The sequence below is a fragment of the Dermacentor silvarum genome, chromosome 2 (assembly GCF_013339745.2).
Source record: "Dermacentor silvarum isolate Dsil-2018 chromosome 2, BIME_Dsil_1.4, whole genome shotgun sequence".
NCBI lineage: Eukaryota > Metazoa > Arthropoda > Arachnida > Ixodida > Ixodidae > Dermacentor > Dermacentor silvarum.
Window position 1 is genome coordinate 262,460,980 of NC_051155.1, and position 17,211 is coordinate 262,478,190.

The 17,211-nt window shown below is 47.3% G+C and overlaps 1 protein-coding gene across 1 annotated transcript; it reads left to right on the forward strand.

The window, feature by feature from the left end:
- Positions 1-1,747: 1,747 nt before the first annotated feature.
- Positions 1,748-3,977, forward strand: LOC119443196 (mitochondrial protein C2orf69-like). Its single transcript, XM_037708359.2, is given in 3 exon segments — positions 1,748-2,193; positions 2,736-3,354; positions 3,357-3,977. Coding segments are annotated over 3 exon segments (879 nt in total). The 5' UTR covers positions 1,748-2,037; the 3' UTR covers positions 3,461-3,977.
- Positions 3,978-17,211: the final 13,234 nt, after the last annotated feature.

The window sequence follows — 17,211 nt, forward strand, 5'->3', positions numbered from 1 at the left end:
TCTCATTCCCACTACAACTGCCAATGAAGGTAGTAGGCTTAAGTACTGACCAGGACAGTAGAGTTACTACACAAGTGTAGAACAGAAGGATGCCCAAATTATGAAATAGTGTTGCTCACTTCATGGGTAATGCACACATCTGTAGCTCAACATTGCCAAAAGCTGCAACAGGCACTACAAATGCTCTACAGAGAGGCTCTCGGTATCGTTATTTGCTGCCTCACCATACGCAATAATTTTATGTTTCAACAGTGATGTGACCTGAATATAGGGTAACTGCATCTCTCAACTTGCCAATCACTTCATATGGATAATAGATCGTTGAGGCCCTTGAACACGTAAAACTTGCATAAAGTATCTTCAAAACTTCCACCTTTCACCCATTGATCTGAGTTAATGCAGTGTGTTCACTTGGCAGAAATAAATGTGCAATACAGCACAAGCAAATGACATTAAGACGTAGTCAGTACAGAGGCAAGAGGTTTCAAGACTGATATGCAGGTACAGCGCTGCAATGCCAGATGTTGACAATACAATTCGTGTCGGCTTTCCTTTGATCGCTATCGTCAGGCTTCCCCCGGGGAAAGGCAAGCACATTCACGTGAACAGGCTGGTAAGCCTTTCTAGAGTTGACATATCTAACACTATAATTGAGTAATTGTAGAAATGCAAGAGTAACAAAAACATACAAAGTGGTTTGTAACTGTATCGGCAAAATCTTTGTTCATAGGTCCTACTTCTAGATATTGAAGCAGGACGGACATCAACCGGAAGATGGGCTTGTCTTTGTAAAGGTCCTGACTATATATATAAAGAGATCCCTTGTCAAGAAGTTGCTGCATGCAGAGTCATTCCGTGTTAAATCACCGTTGATCGCCATTTCCAGGTAGTGTTACTTCATGTGACTAGCTTTAGGAGTCATATGCTGGCTTGAGGTTAACCTGCCATCAAACCTAGTGTTAAGCGACCTTTTCAAGCCCGCGATATGATTGTATATAGACAGCCGCCAAGAAGCAACTCAACATACATTAGCATCTTAAGCATAATCTTTCTTCCTAACTTTTGTTTGCATGTCTTCGATGGCTGGTGTCTCATTTTCTAAAAGGCTCTTGTTCTCTGGATGCCCTTGCCAACTATTAGCCTCGTAAACTATATGCTACCAGATCAGAGATTCAGAATGTATGATACAAACAGAACTTGGCACGTTGCATGACTACGTGTGTTCAGTTAGAGAAGCATCCTCGCCTACACCATGCCAGCAGCAAAGCAGCTTGGGATGCTCTTTCGCACTTCATTTTCTGACTTTCAGTTTTCCTTGCTTTCCTTCACTTGAGATGTACTTTATCCTATTCATCCCTGTTTTTGTCCCACATGTCATCATACTCGTGTGTGTGTGGTGCATTTTCGAGCACAGTGAAAATTGTGCGTCTTATGAGCAGGCGTTAAGCAGATGAAACACGAATATTTTGGATTAAATCTACGGTTGATGGATTAAATTTTCCGCCTTCCACTGCTCGACACTTCAGCTCTTGAGCAGTGCCTTGGCAGGGTGGTTTTGGGCTAGCGCCAGCAAAACTGCTGGCATTTATGCTCCGTGCTGTATTTTTCTCTCTTTCATGCGCTAATTTTCCAAGGTACCATATATTCGTGTGGTAGTCCCAGGAGCGGTACTCTCGTTCGATCTAGGTTTCGGACTTGTTTGTACGATCAGAGAATCCATCGCCATCGTGACCAGTCTTCTAAAATGGAAGCACCCATGTGCGTGTGTTCATCTACATGTCCGTATTCAGCTGGTTCGGCGTAATACGAAGAAATAGTTAGCCTGCTCTTGCCCTCCCGAACCGCTTTGATGGACTGGCTTAAAAGTATAGAGCCGACACTTCTCGTGATATCTTTAGATGGCCAGCGTAGGGATGTAACTTAAGTAAAGCGCAGTCGCTGGTCATTGGTTCAAAGTTTTGATATGAGCACACGTTCACTGTGGCTGCTGGCCAGTTTATTCAGCAAGTCCCTTTCCAATCGTTTAGCGCCCTTACTATGTCGGGAACAACGGACACTTGCGAACGATCTACCTCTGAAAGGTTTCAAAAAGTAGAAGGCTCGACGGGGAAGTTTAATGATCTGGTACTAAGGTCACCAGAGAAGGCGGGAGACGGAAATCAAGTTGTGGTTTTCTTTGGCGGCGACATACAGGTAAAGTTTGTAATGCAGCGATACTGGCGTTTCATTTACTTTGCACTTTTGCGTCTTTCAGTGCATTTTTTACTGACTTGCACATGTGTGAAGCCTGACCCACTTTTCGGCGGTACGTTGTGCGGTTGTCGCTAGCTTTCTAGTGATCTAGGCGAACCTATTTCAGAGTGTACAAAATTGCATCCAATTTTACGATGACCTGAAGTTGCGTTATAGTGTGATCGAGCGTGCGTGTGAGCTTACGAAACTCGCGTCCAATAGTCCAAGACGTTCATCTAGTGTAAGCTGCCTGTAATGAATCGGGGCCGGAAGAATCCTGAAGCGTCAGCAGAACCCTTCACAATGAGAACCGTGTCCCAGCTCAGTGTGGGGTCGCTGCATCGCCTTGACATTAGGAGTTGTTGGCGCTGACGCCTATTTTTAATTTCAATGGAGTATATTTAGCCAGAAACGTAAAACCAGTAGTATCGTGTAGTCATTTCCTAGTGTAGCATTTCGTAATTGAATCATTTGCATAATGTGCCTTCTAAACATACCTGCAGGACTTCCCAGAGGCGATGATGAAGCATCGTGATAACAGGCGATACGTCCAGTGGAACCTTGACAACATGGCCACATTAATGGCAAAGCACTTTCCCAGTGCCCACTGCATCGTTGTAAGGCCAAACAGGCTTCAGTACCTCACATTCAGCTGCTATGACAACTTTGTTGAGGGCAACGACATGGGGGCACCAACTCATGAATTCAGCATTACAGCATTGGAGCACCTACTTGCTCTTCTCAACAGCTTGTCCTCAAGGCTGAGGGACAAAACAAACAAGGCAAGGTATGGCCCTATTGCCACAGGCGTACTGGAGCTTCCACTGGTGCTAATTGGATTCAGCAAAGGTTGTATTGTACTCAACCAGTTTCTCTATGCCATCAAAGCACTAGAGGTCCAGCCTGATGATGATGTCATTGCGCTCGTCCGTAGAATAAAAGCGATGTACTGGTTGGATGGCGGCCACTCCGGTGGATCTAATACGTGGGTAACCAAGGAGGTTATCTTGAAATCGTTTCGACCGTGCGATATCAAAGTGTATATCCATGTGACACCATACCAAGTGCTGTGCAGCTCAAGGCCCTGGATAGGCAAAGAAGAGAAAGTGTTTAGAGAGACTCTGAAAAACTGGGGGTTGATGTGACACGAAAAATCTACCATGAAGATGACCTTCCATCGTTGGAAATGCACTTCAGTGTGCTTGAGGAGTTCAAGGACGCTGCGTAACTGTATACATATCATGAGTGACCTTTACTGCTTTTTCGTGCTAACATGTGCTGTTGATGGTAAAAATGCTGCGTTCGGATGTCTTCAGGCCATAATATTTTCGTATGTTCTTGCATCTACCAGTGAATGCGACCCCTGTTCTGTGAACTTCATGATAATTTATTGAAATCTTGTGACTTATGTATCAATGGACTTGGACTGCAAATGAAACTGTTTTGTGTGGGTTAACCAAGTTTCGCACCAACCTTCTAGACGCCTTTTTTTTTTACCCACTTAACAGCTAGTTGTTTCTGTTCACCTGTTTGATTGTTTGATTTGTACGTAGAGCAAGAGGGAGTCTGAGCTGTAGCCGGCTAGCCTCACTTACGAACAGGAAAGCATTGTGCACATGGAGAAATCTGCCCTCATATGTCAGGATAAAGTTGACTACTTGTGCTTCTGAAATCCACAACATTCTTAATCTAGGTGTTTGTTAATATCACTGATGCTGCTGTTGCTTCAACTGAGGCTTTATCAGCAATTTGATCTAAACCAAGTGCATGACCTCATGATAGTGTGGTTGCAACATATTTATTATGTGGTAATGAGTCTGGTCTGTCTGGTGAGTACTAAAATGTATATGTGTTGTATTAAGTGCTGTATGGTAAGCGTTGCCAAAACATGGGCAGAAAAAAAAAAGATACAGTTTACTAATGAGCTGTGAATTGACTCTAGTGCAAAACCTTGCATTTGCATCATGACTATTTTTATTTGTCATCCTTCATAGTGTAATCATACGTAACTTCTGAGTGCCATAGAAGCTATATGCATTACAAATATTTAGCACTGTTAAGATGTGGACGACAGCAAAGGAGCCAAACACTGTGGTGGCCTTCTTGAGTATGCCCACCAAAGCTGCGATAGAAAAAAGCTTCAACAATTTTGCTTGCAATAGTTGCAGTATCTTATGACATAACTTGCAGCATTAAACCCAGTAAAAGGGCAGACTAATTGGAATAAGTGATAAGAACAGTTCTGCTGAGTCTAGGAATACATCTTTTGTCACTAGTTTACGTAGCGAGTGTGCTATTTGTCTGATGGGCTTGGAGGAGAAGATACACTTTCAAGCGTAACCCAGAGAGACATGTTGCAGGACTCTGCTGTAGCTTTCCAGGATGACTCAGAGTCCGGTAAAGATGGGTTTAGCACTTGTCATAAGGAAATTCAAGAAGGGAGACTTGAATCGAAGGCCTTGAGCTGTGTGGGCATTGCATAGCAGTGTGCAGGAACAAAAACTTGAACTACTGCCCTGGTTCCACAGGGCTGTTTCTGTATTGGGGAGGGGGAGAGGGGGTTCGCCAGTTTAAAGCCCAGTCACAACAAACTGTTTCTGCTGGACTGATATAGCACTCTGTAACAAAGTTTGAAGTGTGTAAGCAGCTAAAGGCTCACATTTGCCAGCACTTATGCTCCACCAGGACAATAATATTTTTTGGTTGTATTAGGCTTACATGAAGTTCCATGATGCTGTGCATTGAAATTTAATGTTTCGAAGAAACTTTTTCCGGACCACTTGAGTGCACATAAGGCTGCAGTAGGCCCACAACTATTCTGGCTCATTAATTAAAGGAAGCAGATAAGATTTTAGAATTAACTGGACAGGAAAGCAATATATGGATAAATGAAATTATAGACACTCATAACTTGCTTTTTGTCTGGAGTATAATAAAGGAAAGAAACCAAGTAACGCTAGTGATACCCATTTTCATAGCTAAGTAGTAGTTCCACTAACATAGCAATATATTTTTTTAACACGAAAATGTTCTCTGCCGAGCACCATCGGAAATCTTATGTACATGCGTCAGGCGATCATCATCATGCAAGTTTCCTGGCATTACGGCGAGGTGGTGCTACTTTGCCGTTCTGTGTAGAGTTACTGTATAGGCTGCCTTTAGGGAGCTACAGGGAGCTTATACAGTAATGTGAGGCAGTGGGAGCTGAAAGGGAGACTGTCGAAGAATGGTAGGACAACACGGATGGGGGAGGAAGTCGAGAAGAGCTGTTGGAAAGGAAAGGGCGGAGGGAAACTGCGCGCCCGCCCCGCCAGGTTCACTCGCTTTTCACCGCATCCTTGCCCTCAGCTGTAAACTCGATAAGCGCGCTCGCCGAACACGCGTCGACGGACGACGCAGTTTCGCCACATGCGCACTCACCGTCGCGTCGGATACCTCCGAGGTGCTTGCTACCGGCGTCATTGCTTCGTCCTCCGAACGAAACTGTAATTAAAGGATGTGCACATTTGTACACTTGTATTTGTGAATGGGCAGTTAAGCTGCCACTGCTTCTTAGAATGTAAGTTTTATTTTCGTGTTCTGACTAATTCCTCTGAGAGGGTTCAACGAATTTTTTAAAACTTTGTTTCTCACTGTGCTGCGGCCCTGCGAATATAGGCACTGACAGCGCACGAAAACAGGTTTCCCCTCTACTGGATATTATAAGGCTTTGTTTGTATTTTTTTTTATAGCACGCTAGGCTATATTTTACGTGTGATGCATTTCACATGAATACTGTCTTAGATTAGGTGCACGTTTAAAGAACCCCAGGTGGTCAAAATTTCCGGAGTCCCCCCACCACGGCGTGCCTCATAATCAGATCGTGGTTTTGGCACGTAAAACCCCATAATTAAATTAATATTCCAAGTGCAGCAGCAGGAAAATTAAGTCGACCAGGTGGTTCATTAGCCGGGCCAGTGAGCTCCGCTCAGTTTAGTTGATACTTGGCTGGCCTGCGCGAATGCCCATGCTACCGCTTTCATGAATTCGCCCACTCTTCCCTCCGCTATGGCATGAGATGGCGCCGCGCCCTTTTTACCACGAAAGTGTGCCAGCTTCACTGGAAAAGCCAACACGAGCAAGGCCGAAGGTCACCGAATCCGACGACCCTAGTTTGCTTCATTGCTCTAGTGGTCCAATGGGGAAGCAGAGCCCACTCTACTAAAACAAGAAGTCTTTTCATCTGCGCAAAATATTCAAATAAAACCCAAGACGCAACTGTACAAAAGGACAGCACAGAGAAAACTCATGAAGTTGGGAGTACACAACACCACTTCGGAGTTAATTGAAGCGCCCAAGATCAGCACAAATTATTAGATTATCGAACTCCAAAGCAGGCAGAAGACTGTTGGATGCGGCAGGCCTCCGTCCTAGTTTTAATCAGGGAGAAACCACGCAACTTGATAATCAAACGATGAATTCCTTTATTGTAGACCCTTTTCCAAAACGTCACCCACAACACAATAAAGGTCGAAGATTGGCAAGGGCTAGGGCTTTCCTAAAGAACTTATCCGGAACGGAGACCTTTGTTGACGCGGCGCGACACACGAGCTCCGACAAGTTTTCCGTAGCTATAGTCAATGACAGGGGAGATCTCCTCTCGGCAGCTTCGCTAAAGACCTCATTGGTCGACGTGGCGGAGCAGGTTGCTATAGCTCTCGCATTACTTGATACAACACGCACTACAGTTACACGGACTCCCGAGCGGCAATTAGAGCGTTCGCATCGGATTGATAGCCAAACAGGCAGCCAGATTATCAACGGCAGACCCCCCTCAGACACTATTCATCACATAGTCTGGTTCCCAGCACACATGGGATCAGACGTATTACCGGGTCACCTGAACCCCAATGAGATAGCCCACGACCGTGCGCGAGGTTTCATATGCCGCAACGGGATGGTGTCTCGGGTGAGTTCGGGAGAGCTCTTCCACAGTGATCCTCCAGTTACTTTTCAAGAAATCACATCACATTACAGAGGGGATAGGCAGAGTTTTCCCTCCCCCCATCATAAGCTCAACAGATCACAATCTAGCACGCTCCGCATGCTCCAGACGGGGTCCTACCCCTCTAGGGGCTTTCTGAACAAACTTCACCCCGACATCGATCACTTCTGCCCAGATTGTGGCACTCAATTTTGCTCATTAAATCACATGCTCTGGCAGTGCCCTGTGTTACAGGATTTTAACCAAGAAGAAGACTGGACGAAGGCCATCACAGATCCCAGACAAGACGTCCAACTCCTGGCTGTCCAGAGGGCCCGTGAACGAGCGGAGAGGCACGGCCTCTCTGTTCCGACATGGGACTAGCCAACGGCTAGCAGGCCCCACTGCCTAGCTTCTCAGGACCTAAATAAAGTTGTTTACTACTACTACTACTACTACTCACTCACTCACTCAATCACTCCTATCAAACACGCTAAACCACCTGCTTTTTTTAGATCATATTACCACGGGTTCGTGGCCTATCCATACCCACTGTAGGTTTGTTCCACTAAATAAACATCACCTTTTTGGCCGATCCCACGTAGTGGCTATGAGTCAGTGTTTGGACACAAGAAGAAGACGCAGAAGAAGAAGCTATGGCGACCGAGTGCGGCCACCAAGTCAACCACCCCCGAGTGCTTCATCCAGCACGACGTCGCCACCATCGACCGCTGCCGGCGACCGCCAACCGCCACCGTCTAACCCAAGTGGGATCGCGCGTACGGGCCCGCCTGCCATTGAGCGCGCCATATGGACACCACCACGGCTGGCCGGCCAGTTACATGGACCAATGCAGACTCGTAACGGTCGGTTCCCCATCCACGCCGCCGAAACATTACGCTCCTCGGGCGAAGACTCAGCGGCCCCCCACCAACCGCGTCGCGCGCGCCACTGGGGCGGCCTCGAATCGGGACCGGCAGCCACTGCTCATGACGGACACCTACACCGTGCCTCTTGAGGACGGCACCGCGAGCCCTATACACTGCGTGATCGGCCTCCTGTTTGCGGGCTTCCGTGTCGCTGCAGTCCTGGTCGTCATCGATGCACCCGCAGGACACGTCACCCAGCACGACGTTCAGTCCAAAGGGGAGCGCCCGCACCCGAATGGACACCAGCCGAGGCGGAGTTGCGATACGCAAGACCTGGCCGATGGAAAGGTGCATGGAGGTGGTGGTGATCCTGCGCCCGGGCGAGCAACGCTCTCCCGGTGTCCAGGGCCCGGCCATCTTCGGACCTCTCGCTAAACCAGGGAGCTCGGCGGACGACGCTCGGCGGACCACGCTAAACCAGGGAGCTCGCAGGCGGTCGCTACCAAAGATGACACCGCGCAAGGCATCGTGTCACAAATATGTGTGACTTGAGATATTAGAGATCACGGCTTGAAGTGGAAGTCGACGTGATAATATGGCGATGACCAATTTTTGTAGAGCGTGGAGTTATCCCTCGGATTTAGGTTGAAGGTTAGGTTAAAATAAACATTATCTGAGTCGGGTGATGCCTCTTTCTTTCTCCAATAAATAGATTTACAACTATTTGGTGAAAAAAAAAAGAAGTCAGCAATCAGTGGAGAGAATGGTGAGCGCCGTACGTTCTTTTGAATTCCGCGCCTCAAAGGCAACTTCGTAGCATTCGTATCATGTGTCAGGAATCCAACGTATTTTTTTTTATTAATGTATTTTAATGACTCAAGAGCCAGAAATGTCTATAAAGGGTCTTTCTTTTGCGTGTGCATGTTAGTGGGGTGGGGGAGCGGTGCTCTTCGTTTGATTTGATTTATTAACTTTTCGTACACTCGAGAGGAGCCAAGCAATAAAGAGACGCACATATCCTGACAGAGGATCCTGCCCCCTAAACAGTGTTGCGTCGGTTTTGCTGAACGCAAACGACATCATGTTAGCGAAACTAGACGCAAAATACAAAATTGGGTGAGTTGGTCAAGTTGACAATTGAAGCTCTTGATTTCCTAATAACAATTCAATTATAAGTGCAGCGATCGTGTATGCGTGTGCGTGTGTACACCTCATTTCATGTGCTCCGTCCTTTTTGTGCTAGTTGAAAACTGTCAACCTAGATGAGGATATTGACGCACACTTGCCTGTCCATAGTTTCGACTGCCTTCTCTTAAAGCAATCTACTGTGAAACTGCTTTGATAAGAGCTATGAGGCGAACCCCTCCGTTACAAAAAAATCTCCGACCCTTCCACTCACTGCTGGTGGTCGAGCAGCGAGGCTGTGCCTTAGCGGCCGCTTGGCTCACCTGCCCGGCCCTACTTGCGGGGGATGGGACGCGTCGGCGTCCATGGGCGACGGCGTTCCTACTGTGTTCCCCACCGAGACTATCACTGACATACTTTTCGCAAACGCTCATTGGCTGCTTGAATCGCTCGCCCACTTATCGGCGCGGCGCATCTGCCTGTCACTCTCGCCCCTCTCACTCCCACGTCACGTGACCAGCGTGAAGTCAAGCAGCACGGCGGCACAAGGTCAACCAACAACAGTTCCGCTGTTAAATGAAAAGGCGACGCCTGGGGTGCTTCCGGTGGAGTGCCTGGATTAACATCTTCGTAACCTCGATGTTATGTAGATGTATTAGCAACTTAAATGTCCTGTAGACCCTGCCGGTAAACTTATTTCTAACCTCGGTCACAATAGTTAAAGATGAAGTGCTTCGGTAGATATTTTAGGCCAGGTTAGCCCACATTATAGTATTTCAAATCACCTACAGCATTTAAAATTTACTCAGTTCAGTATAGCGTCAAGTATAGCGATATTGAGGCAAGATTTAGCGGAAATCAAGCGACTTCTTTGTCGCGGCTTAGCGGCACGAGTAAAAAATATGGCAACCCTGAGCTTTACAAGTTAGCAGCACGAACGTTTGTTACAACGCCTTCTGTTCTCTGCGTTGGACAGGGACACTTGAGTGTCACTGCTGTGATTATTTCTCTGAAACGTTATATATTTCTGTATCTGGTCTCCCACTTCACTGTAATTTTGCACCGTTTCAGCCCATGAGTTGATTGTTTTTAATAAATTAGTTTCGCCTTTCTGATAAAAACAAAGATATTCTGGCAGTATTCTCCCCTCGTAACCACGCCCCTAGTGGAGTTCTCCCTCATGGATAATTGTGCTCCAGTAGAGCAACGCCAATCCGCGCGACGAAGACAAAGCGTCTGCAGTCCCATCAAACACGTCAAATCGCCTGCGAAGCATTGCTTGGCGAACATTTGCCATTTTAACAGTGTCTGTCTGTCTGTGTCTCTGTCTGTCTGTGTCTCTGTCTGTCTGTGTCTCTGTCTGTCTGTCTCTCTCTCTCTCTCTCTCTCTCTCCGTCCGTCCGTCCGTCCGTCCGTCTGTCTGTCCGTCTACGTCTTGGTGCTCTCATGGTCGTTTCGTTAACTTGGTATGTACCCCAATTGGCATAGTATGACAGGAGTGTAAAACAAACATAAGTGATAGGCCATGGCATGAATGCCATGACATGCGTGTCATGCAGGTGATGAAAGAGCCGCCTACGTCTGGGTCTTCTCATGGTTGTTTCGTTAACTTGGTAGACTCCCCGCACACCACTCCGCATAACATCGATTCCCACAGGTCATGGGGTCGGCCGGGTTTTATTATTGTTTTTTAATCATATCGTTACGCGAACGAAGGATTAAGTACAGGAGACTATTTACAAGTATATTTACAAAAGATAGCTGCAGCGCTGGCCAGATCAGCCGATAGCTCGAGAGCCCAGAGCAGTTCGTCTTCTTCGTCTAGGCGCCCGCGCGCACCGTCCAGAAGAAACACGCAATATGCATGTTGCATTTCTATGCATACCCAACGAGAAAACTGTCCGCGCATCAGTCCGTACGTCTCTCGTTAGACGATCGCTTTCAAGGTAGAGCCTGCTACAGCGAGCGACTTCACCTTCGTGCCACCTGGCGCTTCAACGCTGACGACACGGCGAAAACACAACGCGCGAAGTTAGCAGCAGTCGGCACAGTCTGGCCGCTTCGCAGATCGCTTTCAAGATACGGTACGCGCGGCCGTGCCAGAGTACGTTTGAACGGTCCGTGCCGCCGCCGTAGTCCTTCGATCACGGTTGATAATGGTTCGGCAAGAATGGACAAGGAGCTAAAGAGTGATAACGGCGTATAATGATCGGAACGTCATCAGCGCGCATGGCGCCGGCACCTGCAGTACTTTGCTTGCGTTATCAATGCACTTCGCACCTCCGTCCGCACCAATTCGTGTCGCCGCAGCGTTGTCGTTTGTACTGGTCGGATCGATTGTGTTTCAACACTGATAATGACACCAGGCTACGTGGAGATGAGCAAGTGGCACAAAGCTTACGCATACTTACCGCCGTATTCAGAAATGCAACTTAACTTGAAGCCCATGCATGACTTGATTTAAAGGACGCCTGGCGTGAACATGCCTTGGACACTCATTGCGTTTGTTTCGGCACGTTCACAATAGGCGTCACTTAACTCAAGTCAAGCACGGACTTGGAGCGAAGTTGCATTTCTGAATACGGGGGTTAGACAACTCCCCGGGGGAGTTTCTGCTTGACAGTCTTTCGCCAATGCGCTGGATGCCAACAAATTGTCCGTCCATTGCGTTGTAGGCGGTGCGCTTCATCAAAATCTTTGCACTGAGATCAAAGCGAAACTGCCGTTTGCCGCAACCGCTGCAGACGAAACCGCGGCCGCTATTGATGGTAACCTTGTAGCTCTGAAGGCAGGCGGCCAATGCACGCACCAAGACAAAATGAAACTACCCTTTGCTGCAACAACTGCGGACGAAGCCGTGGTCGCTATCGCCGTGATCGTGGATGGCGAATACACGTTTTTGAAGGCAGGCGGCCGACGCGTGCACCGAGTCAAAACGAAACTACTGTTAGCCGCAACCGCTGCAGACGAAACCGTGGTGTGTGGTGACGCGATCATGGATGGCGACTGCATAGTTATGAAGGTGCGTGGCCAGTCGCCAACGCGGTGTTATGCGCCGCAATAAACGCAAGAATAAAGGATTTAAAGGCGCAATTAGGCCCGAAGCGTCACGGCGTTGCTGTCACGTACGATTTCCGCTGATGACTATGATGACTATGGCGATTCGGACTTGGCGAGCGCGGAACCAAGGAATATTCATCAGTGGCTTGCAGAACCCCGAGGAGGGGCCTGCGGAACCTCTGGGTTCCGCGGAACCCACTTTGAGAACCTATGCAGTGTATATAGTACTAGCTTTAAGATGATGTCTCAGACATGGAAATGTCAATGCCGTCATTAACACGCAAGATGTTAAAGAAACGTTGCAATCGAGTTATGGGAGGCAAATGACGCTATTTGAGTACCATTACACTTGAGAGACGGAGAGGCACAAGCTCGAATGATGAGATGTTAGCCTGCCTGATTGCCCGGCATGTTGCTGAATGGTAATTCTAATATACACAGCGATCACATAAACACACCAGCAGCACATACAGACATACAAAAATAGCGGGAGAGCTCTTGCTTGTAAAACAAACTTGTCGTGCTGCCGACCTAAACATACACGTCTTTTTTTTTTTTTTTTTGAGAAACCCTTGCCTCCGAGATGCACAGCTCCCGCAGCTTCGGCAGACCACTCAAGGCATCGGTGAGGTGTCGGCGGCAGCCACAGAGTCCCCAGAGCTTAGACTTTGTGCCTAGCACAGCCAACTGGCGAACGTTTCCGTTGCCACGCAGCGCGTCGAAGAAAGACAGGTCGTGGCCTGAAGTGAACGCCCTGCTCAAGGTAACTGACTCGATGTACAGGTGCTCGTACAAGAGGAACATCAGGAGTTGCTGGTAGCGGCGAACCTGTTTCTTGGTGGGAACTGCACAAGGAACTAGGTAGGATAGTGTATGGCGTCTATAATAACGGTGTGCAAATATTCAAATACAGTCAAACCACGATATAGCCAAGTTGTACTTGCAGCGCAAACTTTGTTATATTGACAATTTCGTTATATCGAGGTTTCGTTAATTCAATAGACGCCTAGGCAGCGTGAAGCCCACCCTATTAACTTGCCGGACAAAAATAAGGTTTATTACCTAAAGAGGGGGGGAATAAAAATAGTTCGTTACATCGCGAATTTCGTTAAATCAAGGTTTGACTGCATTTCCAATAACGAATATACAACAATTAAACAGAGCACTTTGGGGGTCACAATAAACATGAGGTGGTGAGTAAAATTAGGAAAGGAGTAATGGTATCAGCGCTAACGTTCGCAAATGCAATTCTGTGCTTAAAATCGGATATCTTTTCGGGGTTGGAAGTTGGTTGGAACCAAAGATAGGTAGGTCGGCTTTGGGAGCCCATGGTAACATCACAGATGAGGCAGTGCAAGGTAACATGGGCTGGGCCTCTTTCAAAAAGTCAGAGAAGCGCAGAGCAAAATTAGTTTTGAGGAAAGACTGAGGAGCATGGATGAAAACAAATGAGTGGCTAAAGTGCACACGTATCTGTACCTGAAAAGCGTGGACACAGAATGGAGCAAGAGGCCCAGAAAGTTGGCAACCAAGTGCAGGGCAATTGAAAGTGTGAATAGACAACCAGGAGTCACCAAAAAGGAAGTAAGAAAAAGGGACAGTGAATTGGATGCAAAGAATGGAAACAAAAAATTACCATGGAGATTTACAAGAAAAAGGAAGTAAGAAAAAGGGACAGTGAATTGGATGCAAAGAATGGAAACAAAAATTACCATGGAGATTTACAAGAATGGGAAGAAGGAAATTGGAAGGAAAAATCTGTACGATAACACAAAGGGCAGTGCTTTGCTATTTGAGGCTCGAGCTGGTTGCTTAAGGACAAAAACGTACCGGAGCAAATATTCGCGTCAAGAAGAGTCATGTCTACACCGCAGAAAAAATCCAAAGACCACTCAGCACATCCTAATGGAATGCGAAGGGATTCATCCAGTGAGACCCATAGGTAGCGTACACCTTGCACAAACGCTTCGATTTCAAGTGGCACAAGGTAGATACAGAAGTTTTGAGGAAGTGAAAAAATAATAAGCAGATGTGTACAATAATGTTAGAATGAAAAGCATAAAAACCGCACCTGATTTACTCAAGCAGGCTAGGTGACTATTTGTCACCATCTCATTTCAAAGGGGATGCCAATAAATCATCATCACATATCACGTTTACACCACCGCAAACACAGTAATCCGCAAATGACACTGGAATACCGGACATGCTGGATGAAAAGGGTGGAAATCACCGGTTTCAAGCTTGCCGATCTATTGACCCTTTTCGCGGCGCTCCCGTGGGCGCTGCCATGTTTTATCACGTGGGGACGCGTCCATTGCTTGCCTCAGCCGCCTCCGTTGCCTCCGCATTTACAATGCAAACGCGTGACGCCGGCGCGGCGCAGCAAACATCTGTTTCAACGCGCTTCGTAGACGGTGACTGCTTGCACGACACGAAGCTTTGGCCCCAGCTTTAAAGGACATGTAAGTGCTTTCAGAACTCATTACGCCTTGTCCAAACGGCGTGAGCAGCGTATACGGTGCTTGTACTAAAAGCGGGGTTAGAAATGTATTACAAGCTGCGCAAACTTTCTGCTTATGAATTAAATCGGGATCAGTGTGCTCTGCGTTCTTTATTTGGCAAACATTTTGAACCAGTGGCTTCGCATATTTCTGACTCAGTAAAGTTCGCCACTATCTGATTGTTTATTTTCAGCGTAATCACTCGCGGGTATGCTCTGCTGCGATAAATTTGTTTTTGCTGTGCACAAAACTTGGAATTTATATGTTCGGTACTTTGCGGTAGCTCGTATTAAAGACATATTAACGCTAGTCCCTCGTTTACTCTGTGGACGGTCACGAAACGTTCAGCTTCCAACATTCGTGTCTTGTCGGTGTAGTCGCCGTCACTCATGCTTCGGCACATTGATTCAAGTGTGCGCCTATTCACTCACACTTTGGCGATAGGGTGGGCGTAAGTTTTTGTGCGAGTAAGGGTGGATGTGTGTAGATACCGTGCGGGAAACTTACAATGCCAGTAAGTGGCACTACTTCATTTTGTAACGAGCGGTACTCACTCCCAAATGCCGACGTTCCGGAATTGAAGTCCTTTCTTTGGAGGTTAGCTATACAACGCAGGTGGATGAATTATATTTCTTTATCCTTGAGGAAAGCCGTGCATCGCGAAGGGCGCCAACACAGGCAGTCCTTATGCAGCAGCTGCGACACAGGTTGATTCCATTCATTAATATGTGAATCACTATTTTTGCAGCGAACTACCGCACACGTCTTCCCTTTATCGTTACACATTTTGAAGTATGAATTGGGCACAGTGCATTAGCGCACACCCAGTTGCATTTTCGACAGCTGTTCGCACAGTAGGAGGGTAGACGCAGTAATAGTTTCGTATTCGTGCGCATTCGCTGAGGCAACGTATGGCGCGCCGCCGAAAGCGCCATCTCGTTCCTTTAGAGCAAACTGCTCCGCGAAAAGGGTCAATAATTAAAGACATAACTCGTTCTTTTCTAGCAGCAGGTTTACAGGTGGTTCCTCAGATGAACGCCGAAAAGAAAAAAAAAACGCTGCTTGGTAAAGCAGCAAGAGAGAAAACATTTACAAAAAGCTGCGCATGTAGATTACATTTAGTGATTGTAGAACCTAAAAACATTGTTTTCCCCATTTTTGATGGCGCATATTCGGAATTCAACATGGCGGCGCTAGCGACATTATGCTAGCGTTTCAGAATATAGGTACAGTAAATCTTCACTGTTCGACAAATCGCATTACAGCTAAATATTTTAACATTTTCCAAGGTTAAAAAAATGCTTACGGGGCACCGTAGTTTCGTAACAGGTTTCCTTCTAGTGATGAAAAGTAGATGCCCGATCTTCTTTCCCGCAAAAGAACTTTGCGGGGAGGGAGATACTCTTTTGTCGTGTGTCACTGCGCTTGAACGTCTTTCCGGTAGATGTCCCCTTACCTAGAGGACTTTAGAGTGCTCGTGTGTCAGGGGTATAACAGCTCCGCTGTAAAACGCCTTTCTATACCCGCGACCTCACGCAGTGCAATCTAGCCACCGAGTCACAGCTAAACTAATCCGCACCAGTGCAAAACGTTGCCATTGTGATGCCTTGTTTCAGAACACCAAGGTACTGTTTAGAAATAACAATTCCTAATGACACGGAAACCCAGTCGAGGCCTACCGTACCTAATAGTCTTAGCATACCTCGCATGCATCGCGTGCCTTTTTTTACGTGCGTATGCATCTCTTCAGTGTAATAAAACGTTTAGTTGCGAGCAACAGCGCCCGTGTTTGATTCCTTCGTCACTTTCGGATTGTTTGATTTCGACACTAGCTTACTAGATAGGCCGTTTAGCTGCGCCTGCGACGCTTACCTGATAGAACATCCGGACGAAGTCGGCACTTGATGCAACAGGTGCAACAGGCGGTCGTCTGCGTTCCAGTGAGGCCGAAGGCGAATGTGTCATGATGCATTGGCCAATCTCACAAAGTCATCCTGTTGACCGGAATGCAGCAACAGCCGTGCGCGAACGAAACGCGACTGCCACCCCAAAGCCGACACTGTACGTTGTCCAGAGAAGCCACGTGACAACGACGCCACGGGGGCATCGAATCACGGGATTCGATGAATGGTCATTCGTCGCCGGTTGCTTGGTTGCCCTCAGCACGCGGTGAGAGAGAGAGAGGAAGTGGTTACCGGAGAGAAAAAGGCATCTCGTTTCGTGACCGGGCACTGATCCTCCCCATTTCCCTTTCCTTCTGCGCCATCAATTACTGCAACCCCTCTCCTTCCCATGCTCGCCCCTTTCCCTCACTAGACCGGCACTCACCCCACGGCAAAGCGCCAGGAATGAGCAGCATGCTTAACCACCATAATGTGGCGAAGGAAAGCTAGTGTCTTGCTATCCTATCCCTCACGCTGTCTCCTTCTACGAACGGTTAGACCTAGAGCACCGGCTC